Source organism: Centroberyx gerrardi, chromosome 5 (genome assembly GCF_048128805.1).
Source record: "Centroberyx gerrardi isolate f3 chromosome 5, fCenGer3.hap1.cur.20231027, whole genome shotgun sequence".
Classification (NCBI taxonomy): Eukaryota; Metazoa; Chordata; class Actinopteri; order Beryciformes; family Berycidae; genus Centroberyx; species Centroberyx gerrardi.
In genome coordinates, this window is record NC_136001.1 from 19658502 (window position 1) to 19676133 (window position 17632).

The following is a 17632-nucleotide window of genomic DNA, read 5'->3' on the forward strand; positions in this document are numbered from 1 at the left end:
TCAGGGAGGGAAGAAGGCGGGGTCGGTATTGCGAACTGCAATCTGGGAAATGTAGGCTGATGAAGGCGGAATTCTCCCTCTCCCTTTGGAGCATTTTACTCCTGTAACATCTCCTGTATCATCAGCTGCAGACCCGTAGACTATTGCCATCATTTTCATACCTGTTTTTTTTAATTGGTGAAAGTAGTGTTTTCTATTTGGAGTTCATGATGAATAGATAGCTCTTTATTGGCCCTTATAGTGCGAACACAATAACAATGAGTGATGGATTGAAGTACCATAAATGTATACAGAATATTCAGTATAATAGTACAACGTAAAAGTAGTTGTATGTACAATGTATGTGCTGGTACAACCCGGCTCAAGGGAGTAACAATGAGGGAGCTATCTGCCAAAGTAAAAGTTAAAACACTGATTTATTAACTAAAACTAAGGGGTAAACAAACACAAACTACATCAAACCAAAAGAACAGAACAAAAGGTGTGCATAGGTGAGGAGGGAGAGAGACACTGATAGTCCGAGGCCTTCTTAAGTCCAAGGAGTTCATCGGGCCCAGGTGCACTCCATCAGCTCTGATGATGACTCCACCCACCAGGCTCCTGCAAGATGCAGAGCCAGGAGAGTGGGAGGGTCATCACAGTGCATGTACAGTGGTGATGATAATAATAATACATTATGTACACTAGTCTTGATAAATATCAATAGTGAAAATAGTAATATTAATCACAGTAATCGTAATACTACTACCAATAATTATAGCAATAATAATAATAGTACTTGAGACTAATCAAGTGGCCAAAAACAGTAGAACAATTACTCCAAATGGCTGTTTTACAAATTAATGTGCTTTATTTGACTTAGTGCATAAATATAATTGTGCGTGTCATTGAATAAATTATACAGTAAAAATAATCAAGCAATGCTGCATTCCATTGTACTCGAAAAAAAACGACTTCTAACACGGAAAAGTGCAACAGAACGGTGGTTCAAGTCGGAGTTCCCAGTCGGGGATTCGGGCAAGATTCATTCCGCCCGAGTTCTCAGACATAAACACACCTGACGTCACAGCATCAATTTTTGAGCTGTCAGATAGCTACGTTAATGGGTGAAATGAGTGCTGCTTCCATGTATTCCCGAGAAGACTCACTGGAACGCATTTAAACCCGACTTCCAGTGGAATGCAGCATTATTATCCCATCTTCCTGTAGCATCGTTATCGCATCTCATGTCCCTGGTGTGTCGGTGGCATTTCCGACACACCAGGGCCATTTCCGCGTCTGCAGCTGGATGATACTTTATTTTCTACTGTTTTGGGTACATCACACTGCACTCTGTGTTTCCAAATACAATGTCACTACTTGTGTCCTATTCCAGTGAAACCAAGCGCAAAATAGAGGGATTTATGACTGGTTCAGGTTACAGGTATGAAAAAAGAAATATGAAAAATCTCAAATTGCTGGGGTTTGACCCCAAGCATAAAAGACATTTGTTAATTTTAACATAATATTGTCGGTTATATACATCTTCTCGTATGTAAATATTAATGTTGCCTACCATGTGGAGTCTTTGTCCAGTATAATACTCAAGTAAAGAGATATGTATTTCTGTACCTCCTCCTTTAGAATAATATACATTCCATAACAAATATCAGCCTACATGACATACTTTTTGTTAGATGAAAATGAGAAAACACAATACAGATATTATACATATATTCATTTGAGGGAGAAAATCAATTATAAGTATACCAGATTTGGGTCAAAGTGCTGATGAGCTCCATCTTGTGGCAGAGATATAAATTACATAAACAACACCTTTTAAGTGGCCTAATGGCTATAGGCAATAGTAAAGTGCACTTGACATTTATGAAGTCATTAGAGACAAATCTTTGTGATGAGCTTGACTGCGAATAAACGTAAGGTACTTTTTTTTTCTTTTTTTTTTAGCATTGTGCGGATAGGATTCATTTCCCCTGCCTACATTCAGGTTTTTATGATAATAAAGCTTGTTTTTTCTGGAATTAGCTCTTTCAGACTTGATCAGAAATACGTACTACTCTTCCACATTGTGCATTTCATTCAGCTGCCCTGTGACATGGTTTTGTGGACCAAATGAGGGGACATTTTTCGCTCCAAAAGCACCACTTTCATTGTCTAATTTGTGCACACGGAGTGTTCCTCTGCATGCCTCCTGAACAAATGAATAAACACTGGCACTCTAAACCAAAAAGCAAACACAATGGGTATGTTCGTGTTGTGGTATGAGGTCAATTAAGATCGAAATGAGATGTTTGTTGTTACAGAGCAGCCAATTGGATTCAAGTCAAAATGTTGCTCAGATTGTTTAAGGGAAATCTGTGAATATTATGGGGACAGTGTCAGCTGGGAACACGGCACCAACACTGGATGTTCCTGAAAAACGGGGATGTCTGGCCATCCTGCAGGACATGTCCTGACTAGCTAATCAAAAGAATCATGGCTTTGCCAGGTTTTCTTTAAGTGAAACCAACTCAGTCCAACTCAAACAACTCAATTTCAAGAAACTGTTGACTGTATGCTGGTCTCTAGTGGCGCACAGAGGTAATGACATACCCAATAACTTGTCCTACCCCTTGCCCGTGCCTTACACAAGCAAATACAATACTTCTCCCAGTTCCCTAGAGATATACAGTACTTAGGTCAAGTTGACCGAATAAAGTCGTACATCTAGGCCAACTTCACTCTTGGTCAAGTGGACCCAGATTTTGAAATGTTGATAAAGATTGCACATAAAATAAGATAAGATAAGATAGTACATCTCTGGGAAAGTGGAATTCAAAAGTTCAGTCATCCACAAACCCAAACTATTTTTGCAGCACACTCACACTGCTGTCCTGAAACAGCTTTCAAGGGGAATGACAGTCAAAGCATGCAAGTTACCTCCACTCTTTATTACTTAATCAGATAGAAGTAGATGTGTAAGAAAAAGATGCACGGGATTATTCAACTCATTTTTTCCATACGTGGTTTACAAGTGGAAAATAACCTATTTCAACAATTACAGGACGTTCGATAAAACGCATGATGAGGAAATATTATTGGCCACAGTGCCCGGATGATTTGCTAATTTATATATTAATAAGATTTCTGCGGTTAAGACTTCTTTGGATAGGATTAATACTTCAGTTTAGACCTCCACACAGCAGTGATTTGGCCTTGAAACAACGGAGCACAAAGGGTTTTTATACATTAAAGTAGATTATTTAGATTGAAAACAGAAGTAAAAACACCTGTGACACTATCAAAGTTCAGCCTTTGTCCCGCCCCCTTGTGTTTTTTGTGCGCTCGTTGTATCTCCCTCTGCAGAACAGTTACTGGCTGTGACTTACATTGTATTGGCCTACTACTAGTAGGCTATTGTCTACTGCTACTGCCATTACTTCTACTACTACTTCTACTGCTACTACTACTTATATTACTACTACTTCTACTAATAATGCACTTTTTATAGTACTAATGCAGGGTTTACAAATAAATTGAATTGTAGACCCAGGAACCTTAGAACGGCACCTCCCGGGGTATAAATCAAACGTCACTCCGCGCTCCTAAAACGCCCCTCAGCTATTTGACGTGTTTCTCGGTGCATGCTGGTTCGTCTCATAGGTTCGTGTCTGTGGCACTGATAGCGGCAGGTTTCAGTACACAACGAATACGAAAGGCGCATCCTGGGGTATAAATTGGGTTTTATTGTCTGTCCTCAACGCTAGTTCGTCGGCCGCAGTAAATAAGCTTTCTGAAATCGGCGGTGGAGGCTCGGTTCATGTTTATTTTTTCAGCGGTTTCAAATTTCTAACCTCAACACCTTGAAAGCAGGAACAACTCGCACCAAGAATAACAACCGGAGGGCTCAACACGAAGGAATGTGGTTCAACAACACTGCCTTCGTCCGAGAATAAGCAAAAAATAAAAAAACTACTTGCATTAGAATGGATGGTTCAAATAATGCCGGACTCTCGTCAGGTTATAGGCCGCCTGTCGGGGAAGTTTTACCCGGGGAAAACGGTCATTTGGGGAAACCTGCGTCCCAGCTGCCTGCGAAAAAGCAAGCCGTGAAAAGGCATCACCACAAACACAACCTGAAGCACAGGTACGACTTTCTGGAGACCCTCGGGAAAGGAACTTATGGGAAAGTGAAGAAAGCAAAGGAAAGATCCGGCAGACTGGTAAGGCTTTTAATATTCACTTTTTATTTGGGGATTGTTTGCAGTGTAAGCGGTGTAATGCATTTGATCAGTGATGCCCACATCTGCAGTATTAGGTCTGTAGGCCTGCTGTACTGTCCTGCTGGCCACCTGTTGTTTGGAGATTCCGTGCTATTGTTAGGACTGTCTGTGTACACAGGTAGCCTACATTTGGATTTTTATTTAAAGAAATAAAATAAAATCCACAGAAAAGTATAGGTATATAGAACAATCTATTGACCAATCAAAATGTGTCTACTGCTTGGCAAAACATATGGCAGACATCTACTGTAGGCCAGTGGCTTCAGCAGATTGTTCCTTTTTAAGAGTTGTGAGTTATATTACTAAATTGGAAAAACATAAAGAAATGGTAAAAGTAAAGTGTGTAGCCTATGGTCTACTAGTAAAAGGTCAACAAATGATTGGCAGTTGACTAATCAACTTATGTTTGCCCAAGAGTTTAGTGTGTGTGTGTGTGTGTGTGTGTGTGTGTGTGTGTGTGTCTGGGGGGTGGGGATGCTCTTATTTGACCTATTGGATTTTGAACACAGCGTCCAGTCTGAATTTCAGATGGTCAGATCACTGAGTAGCCAGGCTGTTTTATGTTGTCCTGTGAGTTAGACCGCATAGGTAATGCTTAAGCTTAAATGTATTCTCAGTATCTTTATTGGTGACAAAATGTGGATAATGCTACTTTTCGTTATGTTTGGCAGGTCTGACGTTTGCACCTGTACCTAGTCTTGGTCCTGTGCTGAGACAATGGTGCTTATTGAGAACTACTGGGCAAACTTAATTAAAGTAATTTAAAACGGTGCATGTACTGTCATATCCTGACATCAGTTATTGGACAGGCGGTTCAGAGATGTCCCTGTGTCTGGGGCTTAACAGATTCTTTGTGGTGTATTAAAATGAAGAGAAAGATGAGTTGGACTATAAAAGCAATACCTAAACACTCATGAAGTTTTACATAATTGTCTCCTAGTGGCATTATTCGATTTTAATGAGATAAGGTATAGCCTATCCCCCAGTTTCGTCCTTGGAAAGAATTTGGGGAATTTGTCCCATGATGGACTTTTAGACACGGGAATTTACCTTTCTGGTGAGGTAAGGGGAAGTTGCCACTACTCTTCTAGGTGGATTCCAATTTCCTATGATCTAAAAGGAAAGGGAGGTATTGAAAATAAACTGAACAGTCTCTGTATAAATGTCTACACCTGTGACGGTCAGAGGCGTGTTTCAGATGATTGAATCTTTTCAACAAAAAAATATCAGTTTGTATTTAACATCATCATGGATGGAGCCATCCATTATTGGAAATCAGTACAAACAGTTTACATTGTGATAAACTGAAAGGTTTTTTGTTTCCATAACCCAACGCACAAGACCATCATGAAATGTAGGCCTCATTTTTAGGATAATGATCTAACAAAAATTATACCTAGAATGTAAATGCATTTTTACTATTCATTCATTTACTATACAACTTAAAAAACTCATAAAAAAAAACATAGGACCTACATTTTATATACTTTTCCCAGTATTTAACTCCCTTGTCCACAAGTGTGTCCCAACTGTCATGTCATCTTGGTTTTATTTTTTTATTACAAACGTACTTTGTTAAAAGATGACGTTTATAATGAAAACTCAAGGAAGTAACAGTTTGGGATTTCTCTCCCCGACAACTACAGTAAAGATAAGAGCTCAGATACTGTACATGTTCAGCCCTGTCTGCATGCCTCAGCCCCAGGTTAAGCTGTCTATGTTCAGCTCAGATTTATTGTTTGAATCCACACTAAATGGGCATGATTTAATGATAGTTAGCAGGAAACTGAAACGGCAGATATATTTAGAGTACATTCAAATGCTTTTGTTCCTACCTCAGTCTTCACAGCACAATGGGCAAAGATATGTAACTTGACACGGGGAGTGACACGACACAAAGGATGGCTTCATCTTGCGTGCGGATGGCACTAGTGTTGCTGTTGCCATTCTCTGAGTTTGATTACGTAGTCTTTTTATGTAGGTGGGGGGGGGGGCTTCAACATGGATCAATATTGTGCTGATCTCAAACTGACAACATCACAAGTATGTGCTTTAGTTCGCTGATTCATCAGGACACCCAGATCAGTGTTTGACTATTTCCCCTCGCACAGTATCAAACGCCACTTGGTTTCAGTAATCTACTGTGAATTGGTTGAAGTACTTGGTCATCAATTCTGTGTTTTGCAGTGAAAAAATGGTTTCAGTTTGAGTATTGCAGTCGAACAGACCTACAATAAGAAACAAACACCCACAGATAACTTCACAGCGGTGTTAACTCATCATGAGTGGCTGTCTGACAGCTATGACAACAAAAGCAGGAAACCACCTCCGTTCCCAGACTCAGGAAGGAGGCCTATGTGATGATAATACTGGAGGAGCATCTACTCCAGACAGTGACTCAGTAGAAACGACAGTTGTGTGTTGACGCTGATCTGATCTGACAAGTCGGTAGATTACTCATTCCTCATGTCTGTAGTTTTGAGGGTCATAAATGAGAGGAAGCAAGGACACCCCACCACCAATACCAGAACTGCCATCTGGTGCCTCATGACACCTCTCAACCTTGGGGTGGATTGATGACTCACTCTGGGGGGCAAAGAGGAATCCCAGGCATCTGAGCTTCAAATTGACAAGCGCAACATACAAATGTGTATCCAGTCTGCCAAAATAGGCTTACGAATACAGACCCCTGCACATACTTTTCATTTAAATTTTCTTATTCTGGGGGCCTCACTGACATAACGCCAGACAATGGATTTTATAACCGCAGACAATACATGACCCCCCGCCCCTACTGCCTTGTTACAAACAACGCTGTGGTGTTTTCAGTTCACGGTCTATTGTCCTTCTCACAACAGGACCACCCCAGGATGAAAGGAATTTCTTGGGACAGATATATATGTTTAAACTAAATAAAGAGACCTAACCTTGTTCCATTGCCATTATATTGTGACATCAATATATTAATTTTACTGAGGGTTTAACCATTGCTACAATAAGTTATTAGTCTTGAGCCAGCTGGTGACCATTGTGTTCAATATGTTGTTTGTCGTTGAAACAACTGTTTGACTCTTCTATAACCGTAAAGCTGTATTATATTATCAGTTAGTGCCTGGAATCGAGTTAGTTCAATCACTGTTTGTTTTTTAAATTATTGCTGCAATTGAAAGTACATTTCAAAGTCAAATGCTTTTCTCTTAAGGTTGCCATAAAGTCCATCAGAAAGGAGAAGATAAAGGATGAGCAGGACCTGGTTCATATTCGTAGAGAAATTGAGATCATGTCTTCACTCAGTCACCCGCACATCATCACCATATATGAAGGTACGATATACAAAATCAAATTATTGTATTTGTGTTTTTCCTTTTTTTTTGGAGCACAGCATCAGTTTTTGGGAGAAGTGAATGAGATCTCCAAGTTGCATGCGGAATGAAACGTGACACCTGGAAAAAGACGTCTCTGAATCAATCTCTGTTTGAAGAGGCATTCAGAGTTTGGTCACGCAAGTCTTTGTGTTGGAAGACTGATGCGAGGTTACATAAGCAGCGATGCCCTGACGTACCCCGTCACTGCTGCGGGATAATGTACAGAGCCTCGTGCTCCAGTGTGCCTCATGCCTGCCTAGATGGTTGTCCTTTTGAGGTCTCTACCTCAGTGCAACCATTCTCTGCATGCCTGTCTGTGTACATTACATGTATATTATATGTACAGTGGAGCCTTCTTTATTCTAATCCCTTGGGAATGGAGGTTGTACAGGATAATTAAGTTATAGAACTCTGAAATATGTTTTAAATCCACACCAATGCTTATTCCCAACATTTAACATTTATGTGTAAGTACTATAAAAGGCTGCACAATCCAATATGCTGTTTTAAATGTTTGTGCAGAAATTGGCCTTTAAATTGCTTAAACAACAATTATGCATGATCTATTGAAGTCATTTTCATGTTCCAGCAGGTTTTGCTGTGTATTACCGTTCGGTAGACTGGTTGGGTTTCAAAGTCTGAACTTTGGATAAAAGAGGTTCTACTGTATGTGTGGTCTTGCAGTGTTTGAAAACAAGGACAAGATTGTGATAGTGATGGAGTATGCCAGCCGGGGAGACCTATATGACTACATCTGTGACAAGCAGAACATCTCTGAGCGGGAGGCCAGACACTTCTTCAGACAGATTGTATCAGCTGTGCATTACTGCCATCAGGTAAGGCAGTTTTCTTCTTCCCCTCATCATGTCAAGGTGCAAGCCTTTCTTACAAGGCATATAAAACTGTTTAAAAAAAAAAATGTTTAAGATTATTTGTGTATCATAGAAAATGAATACAAACTGAAGTTATGACTACAGTAGAATATATACATGGTGTGAAAATCTGTCAAATCTTCACCCATGGCCACCACACCAAACCCAATGACGCAGAGCTCAGCGCACACTAACTGTTCAGCTCATCAGCCTTTTTCCAGGGCACTGGCACCCCCAAAGTTACATAATGGGCATTCTTCACTGTCAGCCTGCCATTGTGAACCGGGCGGCTGTGAGAACGATGCAGGGTGAAATGAACAGTTGGTCTGTGGAGAGCCAGCGTCAGGGCTAAAGGCCAGTGGTCCCAGCACACACACACACACGCATGGTCTCACACTCTAATGAGGGTGTGATGGAACAGAAGGGCTCTGCACACACACACACACAAATCAGTTGTTCTGTAGACTAGAACTGTAACGATGCAAGTCTGTAGCACACTGTGTAATATTATATTGTGTGGCTGTTCAGCACAGTACAGTGCAATCATCATAAATGTGCTCTGGACAATATTTGCAGAGTGGATTGCCGTGTTGACTCTGCTAACCGTCTGTCAGTTTTCTTTACTTTTTGATTGCTGATGTGTTCTTAAATAAATATTTCAGTATCCATGTTGAAAGCAGGAAAAGATCATCTAAACTTTTCTTAATTTTTTCTTATACTTTTTTAATGCCTACATGTAAATAATGAATAACATAATGGGTCAGTTGCTACAACAAGTGCTAGCAACAGGCATATAAGTAAGAAGTAGTTGACCTGCATTTTGGAAGGCAAACCCAATTCAAACTCCTGCTCCAGCCAAAGGCATGCCCCCCTACAGAGTAGAGGACAATAGAGCATAGCTGACGTACCAGAAAAATCTTCTCTCGGAAAAGAATTTGTTCTGACCCAGTAAAGGCGAATCCTTTCATATTATGTGGACAACTTCCAGTAACTGATATTGAATGGCCTGGGTGGTGAATTTATCATTGTACAAAAATACGGTTATGCAAATAACTTTGATTATCTTTTTCTCCTAGAATGGAATAGTGCATCGGGACCTGAAACTGGAGAATATTTTACTAGATGGCAGTGGTAATGTTAAGGTAGGCATAAAGGACACCTGTGATCCAACACCCAAAGAAAATGGCATTTATACACCTGTACCATTCACACACAAGGTTCATGGTCATTTATTTTTATGGTATTTTTTTTATTTATTGGGTTAGGGTGGACTGTCATAATACTTGTTACTCAAACAATACAAGGGATTATAAAGGAGGTGTTGGGTATTAGTAATGTATTATAAAGGAATTTAGATGTTTAAATCAAGTCCTGTAATGTATGACAGGATTTTATTGCTACTTGCATAAGATTTTGTGGAGGAAAAGGTGATTTGCTGTGAAATCTTTTATATTGAAAGTGACAAAAGATACAAAAAATAATGATACAGACGGAAAACACTTCGGAGCTATTCGCAGTTAATTTGACAATGCTGTAAAAGATCAGACATGGGTCAGCTTGAACTCTATTCTTTATTTTTGCAGATTGCAGATTTTGGCCTGTCAAATCTTTACCATGGTGACGAGTACCTTCAAACCTTCTGCGGCAGCCCTCTGTATGCTTCCCCAGAGATTGTCAATGGCCGGCCTTACAGGGGGCCAGAGGTGGACACCTGGTCCCTTGGAGTGCTACTATACACCCTGGTTCATGGCGCTATGCCATTTGATGGGAACAACCACAAAAAGTTAGTCCAGCAGATAAGCACTGGAAACTACCGCAAACCTAACAATCCCTCAGGTGAGTCTTTCAGCTCGGCTTCTCTTGGAACTGAAATGTTACTTTAGTTGATGTACTTTGTTTTGCAGTGTATTTTATGGTGATGTCTTGACTTGCCCTTGCTGAGCACCATAATTAACTTTATTTTTTTCTTTCTCTATATCAGATGCATGTGGGCTTATTCGCTGGATGCTGATGGTGAATCCTGAGCGCAGAGCCACAATAGAGGAGATAGCAGGACACTGGTGGCTCAATTGGGGTTACCAGCAGCCATTACTGGCTGAAGGTAAGACGGCTCCAGTAGAGCAGACCGTTTCACCAGCTTCTCCATCCACACAACATCCTGGTGGGCTTGCCAGTGTTGCTGGTTGGCTGCGCCGTACATCCAGGCCTTTACTGGAGAACGGCTCCAAGATGCGCTGCCTGCTCCGGTCACAAGGTGGTGGAGGGGATGTAGTGCGGCAGCGTTCGCTGCGGAGGTCACGAAAAGAGAACAATGTCTCCCAGACCATTCATGAAGGGACCACTGACACTCGCCCCTCTAAGGGCATTCTCAAGAGACGCAGCAGTCTGAAACAGAAAGTGACCAGTGAAACCCCAACTATAGCTGCAGTGGAGCCACAGAGAACGTTTGGCTCGTCTACATCAGCCAATGCCCCTTCAGCTGCATTGCTGCCTCGCAAGGGTATCCTAAAGAAGCCCACAGAACAAGAGTCAGGGTACTACTCCTCCTCCCCAGAGACCAGTGACTCTGCCTGGATACCACAGGTTAACGAGTGCCCCTCAGCACCACCCCGTAGGAAAGGCATCCTAAAGCGCAATGGAAAGTTCTCCTCTGGTGGGTTGCAGGAGTTTGGATCTCTCGACCAGCTGGCAGCGTCGTTACCCCGAGGGGGCGCCAGGGCAAGGCCAAGTGGGGCCATCAGCGAGGACAGTATTCTCTCTTCAGAATCCTTTGATCAGCTGGATCTACCAGACCGCGTGGGACCTCCAGCGCAGTTGGATCAACCAGCCAAAGGTAGCATGAGGGGATGTGTGTCTGCTGACAACCTCCTGGACATCAAAGAAGACAGGATTCTTGGGGAAGGTTTGCTGAGGCCCTGGAACTGCTACCAGTCCGGAGTCGCTGACAGTGCTTTTTCTATCACAGACTGTGAGAATGTAACGGAGGCTTACAAGCAGGCCATGGTAATAAGAGGGGCTGCAGCAAGCTGAAGACCAGCAATGGACACTGAGTAAAGAATTCTTTAATGACTGTAGCAACGAGGCTGAACATACACATAGCCAAAGTGCAGTATGTGAAATGAATAGCACGTTGTAGTAGGTGATAATCGTTTTGGCTAACTTCAGGAATTGTACAGTACCAAAAAGGGGAAAGAGTTTTTATTTCACATCAGATTTCTAGTTTAGGTGGTGATTAATAAACAATTCTCAATCATGATATTATTAGATCGCTTGTTGATTGATAACAGGCTAAGAATCACCAGATGACAGAGTGTTGGACAATTATTGACTGCAGTTGAAATGTCCATTTCAAAGATTCTCAGAAGAAAGGTGACATTGTCAGGCTTGCTCTCAAAATTTCATAATCGGTGCAAAATTCCACCCTAAAACCAAAGCACTGGTCTGCGATGTCATCAAGCAACAGTTTTTAGAACTGCGCCATTGACAGTGATTAGGAGACTGACTATGTGGACAATGTGACAGGCCCCGGAGCTGATATCTGGTCGTATGTTTGATTTAGAATGGTTAGCACTATTGTGAAATAAAGCAGATTTAGTTGTGAAATCCACAAAATCACTTAACTGAATCCACAAAGTCAGTCTCTCATTTATTGTCAACAGAACGTTTTGAGAAAGTGTTTATAGTCCGATTACTGACTCTTTAGATTCTAGCTATGGGATAGTTTCATATGTTCAAATATTGTGTCCAAGATAATTGGAATAACATGAGTTCAGTTTTAGGGCGGGTTCTCCCTTTTAATGTATACTACTGCTTTTACTGCATTTTAGGATATGGGGAAATGGTACATTTCATCAATACCAAAGAGTAAATTTGATATTATCTAACGCTGTTTTTTTTTTTTTTTATTATTATTTTTTAAAATGGTAGCAAAGTGCCAAGAGGATATTTGTATGCAACATGGACTTGATCTGTCAAAGAACTTTTCGTTTTGTTTTGTTTTGTTTTTTTTCCTCTTGAGATGACTTGCAATAATAAGATGAGAAAATGACTTGAATGATATTTGTCATACACTGGCTCATAACAAGAGAAACCTGTAGAACCTGCCTGTGCTGCCAGGCCTACACTGGTACACATGCTCAGATGGCCGTAGTCTCTATGCAGTTGGCAATTTTACAGGAAATTTAGGGTTAGGGTTAGCTCATGAAATTGGTTCATAGTTTTGGAAGGTTACAAGTTGCATAACATTGAAAAGTCGTTATCTGAATGAGTTCCAACCAACTAAGCCAAGTACAATGTGGTGGCCAGTTAATGTGTAACCTTTCAGCCAGTCTGCTGTAGAAGATCAGACACGGCGCTCAGGTGTGTTTCACTTTCCATTTTAATTAAAACAACAGGTGGTCAGAGAAAGGCATATTATGTTTTAATTTACATATAGTGATAGATATTTCATTCTAAGTGTTAGGATTAGTGCAAATTTACTGGATTGGTGCCTTGGCATTGCATTTTTAATGTCAAGCCAGTGCCTGGAATAGCACTTTATCAGACCATCGGAACCTGATAACCATGCAATCCACTTATCAGCCTTGAATATTGATTTCATGTAATAAAATAAAACGCACAAGACAATTCCCAGAAGGTGCAAAATCATGCTGTTATTCAATTGTAATGTAAGGAATGTCATTTTTTTTTTTTTTGTATTTAATTACTTTTTTGGGGAGGTATACCCTGAAGAGCAACAGGAATTTAAAGCCAGTATGTGCCTTAATATAAGCTAGGAAATGTCCTAATTTCAACTGGAAGTTCTTAAAGTTTTTACATCTTTAAGTTCTACCTTGTGGAAACTAAGGGATAGTATTGAAGACTGAGCTATAGTCATTGTCACCGCTGGCTGAGGCAATATCATTCATTATTGATTCAGTGTGGTACAGATAAAAGAAATACAGTCATCTTAAGAGAAGACGGGTCTACGGTGGCATTTGTTTAATTTTTTTATGTGTAATTAAACATAATATGCATTGTGCATTTTGCCATCAAGGTTAAGCTTTTGTCAAATGTTTCCTATCTTTACAGATTTACATTGTTCATCTCACACACATGTAACATATAACATGTCCCAGAAATAGTAAATATGCAGGTTCAAAGATGTGTTTTTTTTCTTCTTTGAGAGCAACAAGAATCATGTTTGCCAAACTTACTGGCTTATCTTTTGCATTACTGTGTGCTCTGCCGAGCTGATCTGACCTGGATGAGGAAATCAATAAAAAAAAAAAAAATTTAAAAAATTGACTGTGACCTAGTTACAAATGTTTTATGGTAGTAGTTGTTTTGGAGTATTGATTTATAATCGTTGGGGAATGCAATACAATGTTGAAATCAGGAATAAAGTCCAGAGTGTTCAGAGGATGTCTATAAAGCTAACTATTAGTTTTGGAATGAAATCAAGAGAAATGGAAAATGCCATTTTATTATTGCATATTAATTGAAATATTACATTTAAAATGTGCAAACATTGTTATCAGGATAAGTGCAATACATCTGGTAATATCACAAAAGTTAAAACTATCCCTGAAATATCTTAGATAGCAAGCATCAGATTCATATCTCTCAAACCTATTGCAAAATGCTTTTTTAAAAAGTACAAAAAAACATGAGCAGCAACAGCATAGACATATCAAAGAACTCAGAATCATTACGTCAAACAGTGGGACCTTTGGACATGTCGCAGAGCCTTGTCACAGACGGATCTCCAAAAATCAACATGTGAAGAAACATATTTATCTTTGTCTTTGTTCTGTGAATAGACACTCAAATAGTTTTGCCTGGTATTTAGCGTTCCCGTCTCTCATGGCAGTTAATTCATAATGTACCCTAGCCATTCATGGCAGGGAGGAGTCTGAGAGCTTGCTTGCCTGGGGTAATGTCACAGGTGTCAATACAACATCCTGAATTTCAGCAGGTGTGTAGCTGATCTGTGGGCTGGGTGCTCCTGATCTGCAAACACCAGCAGCCTGGAAGCAAGAGGGCAGGCTGAGCTCCAACACGCTCCCCAGCTGGTCATAGCAGAGGCGGATAGAGTTCTGTTCAGGGTCAATATAAAAGCAACTTATCAATATTTTATGTGCATGTTTGAGTAAAGCATGCTTGGCCTTCCAAACATGCACTGAAGAGCATGATTGACTTTCAGGGAGTAGTTAAGCAAACCAGGATGATGCATCTTGAACTGCTATTTCTCAAACTCAGGATTCTTGAAAGCTATGATCCATCTCCAACTACTTGACTGATATTGGAGAGCGGATTTCAAGCGGGTGCCTGGTAATACTCCAAAAAGATCAAAAACATACCAGTCAATGCTGATAACAGGGCAAAGTCAAAAGATACACTGATATGAAGGTTTTACCATGTCTGAAAGTGTCTAGTTAAACATTACCCTTACCAGATCAATGACCAAAAGGTTGGCCAAAAGCTTCATGACTGAATCAGTGGAGATGGTACCATCCAGTAACTTCAGTCTGTGTATGGCAACCCCCACACAGGCACATGCAACAGTGGAGGGCAAGAACACTGAAAACTTGTAGTCTGAGGATAAGAGAGAAAGATGACTTGTATACTTAAAATCAAAAGGATTATAATTATCTACATATTTGTTACTTGATAATTATCACCATTTTCTAGTTCACCTTAAGGACAAGACTAACTGTGAGAAAGTCAATAAGAGCTAAATGGTAGGTGACATGTAACATAATTAAAGGAATGCCACCATTACAGACACACCCTGAGAGACAAAAGCAAGTGCTTTAAAGCAGACATTTCCCAAAACCTGATAATCCGACACATTAGCCTAATTGCTTCAGGCAGAAAAGATGGTGAGACAAAAAGTCAGCCATTCAATCCTTTCTCAAACACCTGAATGGATTACAATGTCTGGAGCCAGGAAATATCTAAATTTTACAGGCTGCAATGCCACAGTCTGTCTAAAAAGTCCTAACTGGCTGTATCCCTGTGACTTGTTGCCTCGGGCAACCTCATGGAGATTCGTGGGAAATCAGCCAGCTGAATAGACGGACGTGGGTCTTTCAAAGCACACAATACAGGATTACACAAACTCAGCTCCCTGTCTCCGAAATGAACTGCTGACACATCGTAATCAAAGTTATGGCTGCTTTGTGCCCATTGTTCACCATGTAGAAAGTCACTTAATTTCAGTGAGAATTTCAAGTGAAAGAAAAACATTATCACTGCTATAGTTGCATGGGACATAAGATTTCTATTACTATAATGATAAAATGGTCTTATAACTGACCACGGGACTCAATTAACACAAGAAAATTGTAGGTTGAAAAAAAACAAAAAACAGTTCATCCACTCTAGAAACATATTGTTTTTATTCTCTGGGTGCCTTCAAACTTGTTGTTTGGATAAACTCTCACTTATGTTGGCAGCCTACCATGTTATGTAGCTTACCTATGGCTGCCAGGGCAATGTAGGAGTGAACATGCCTGCGCATGTTTTGGAGGTGGTGGGGGTGAACAAAGGGTATGGCATGAAGAATTGGCTCCAGGAAGTCAGAGGGTATCACAGAGGCCAGGCACCAGTTTAACCTCGACACCACTGCCACCTCCCATTGCTGGAACACACACATATTCTTCTAAATAAATCCAAAATGAAAATCCCATATATACATAGTGTATATTTAACTCATTTGTCAGCATGTGGATTTAGATGTTATCCAGTCATAACAAGCAAGATTATAGAATACAACAGAACCTGTTAGACTATAGGCTATTTCACCAGACCTCTAACAAAAGTGATAAGGCCTAGTCATAGATCTGGATGTCAGACTCAAAATGAGTATGACCACCTGGTGGTACCTTCCTCGTCAGGGGTTCCTAAAAACTTCTTAGACCTAACTAACGTCATTTGAATGAGTCTTAAATTTAGGACTAAATAATCAGTCAAAGAGTCAAAGCTATGATTAGAGAAGTTATTATTGTACATTTTCTACTTGGGATGGTTTCTAGCAAATTAAATAAGAGTGAAATTCAACTATTCCTCATTTTGCTGGAGACCCCCTGAAACCCCATCAGGAACCCCTGGGGGTCCCCAGACTCCACTTTGTGAACATTAGCACTTCTCTATCATCCCATCTAGTGTCTAATTCAAATAAATGAAATGTTACATTTACCAGGATGTCTGAGACTGAAGTGGAGTTGTCTGTGTAGATACAAAGCTTGCTGGCACTCAGTGGAACAGTCTCTCTCAGTTTGGAGGCCAGGAACATGCAAACTGCTCCTAAAAGTTGCAAGTTGGCCTTTTCAGTGGCAAAACGGCTCAGGTAACAGTCCAAGTAATTTACTGCCAGTGGAAACACCTCTTCCTCACATTTCTGTTCCTCGCACACCTGTCGGAGATCAGGTCTGTTTTACTTCATATGTTATGTGAACTTTACAGTAGCATGGGCCTGGCAAACATAAGCATCCCACTTGGCCAATTTGCATACCTGCAACATCCATACTGCCAATATTCTCCTCATGTATGGCTGGATGTCTGTCTGAACTGTCCCAAAGTAGGGGAGGAGCCGGCTGGATTTCTCCAGGGCCGTCAGGTGGAACAGGACCCTGTGGTCGCCGGTCAGGGCCGGGTCACAGCCGGCCCGAAGAGCCACCAAATGAGCCGTGTCACCGGCGCTTGTGTCGGATCCGTTTTGAAGCTGTCCATCTTCACAACACACCAAATCCATTTGACTATGTAGAAGCCGAGCTTTTGGGTAACTCTGGCACCCCAACCCTTCGGCGAAAATGCAAATACTTAGCCTTCAACTAAACATGAAACAGCAACACAGGCAACGTGATGTTAGACTTCGAGTTAGCTAGCTAGGTTACCTACCAGGTTAGCTAACGCTCCCGTAACTACTGTGTTGTAAACCAGTGTATGATACAGCAAACCCGTGACGGGCTCTGCAGGGGTCCGAGGGGCTGACTTTTTAAATTTCGACAACTTTCACCCTTATTGCCCTGCTCTATTAACGGGACAATCTAAAAGTGGGCAAAGTCAAAGAAATGAACCTGCGGACGTACGTTACTGTCCAGCTCTGTCCCCTGACGGGCCTGACGTCCAACTGACAGGTCGACTTATG

General features: G+C 40.8%; 2 protein-coding genes across 2 annotated transcripts; one reads left to right on the forward strand and one right to left on the reverse strand.

Annotated features, from left to right (window-relative positions):
* The first annotated feature begins 3643 nt into the window (after nucleotides 1–3643).
* Nucleotides 3644–13802, forward strand: nuak2 (NUAK family, SNF1-like kinase, 2). The gene is made up of 6 exons (XM_071925896.2): nucleotides 3644–4202; nucleotides 7465–7585; nucleotides 8312–8463; nucleotides 9576–9641; nucleotides 10083–10335; nucleotides 10481–13802. The coding sequence occupies exons 1-6, from the start codon at nucleotides 3966–3968 to the stop codon at nucleotides 11527–11529; spliced, it is 1878 nt and encodes a 625-aa protein (XP_071781997.1). The 5' UTR covers nucleotides 3644–3965; the 3' UTR covers nucleotides 11530–13802.
* A 354-nt stretch (nucleotides 13803–14156) lies between these two features.
* On the reverse strand, nucleotides 14157–17236 carry ccnd3 (cyclin D3). The gene is made up of 5 exons (XM_071925934.2): nucleotides 16997–17236; nucleotides 16682–16897; nucleotides 15961–16123; nucleotides 14933–15075; nucleotides 14157–14576 (listed from the first exon to the last, which is right to left on the reverse strand). The coding sequence occupies exons 1-5, from the start codon at nucleotides 17234–17236 to the stop codon at nucleotides 14376–14378; spliced, it is 963 nt and encodes a 320-aa protein (XP_071782035.2). The 3' UTR covers nucleotides 14157–14375.
* Nucleotides 17237–17632: the final 396 nt, after the last annotated feature.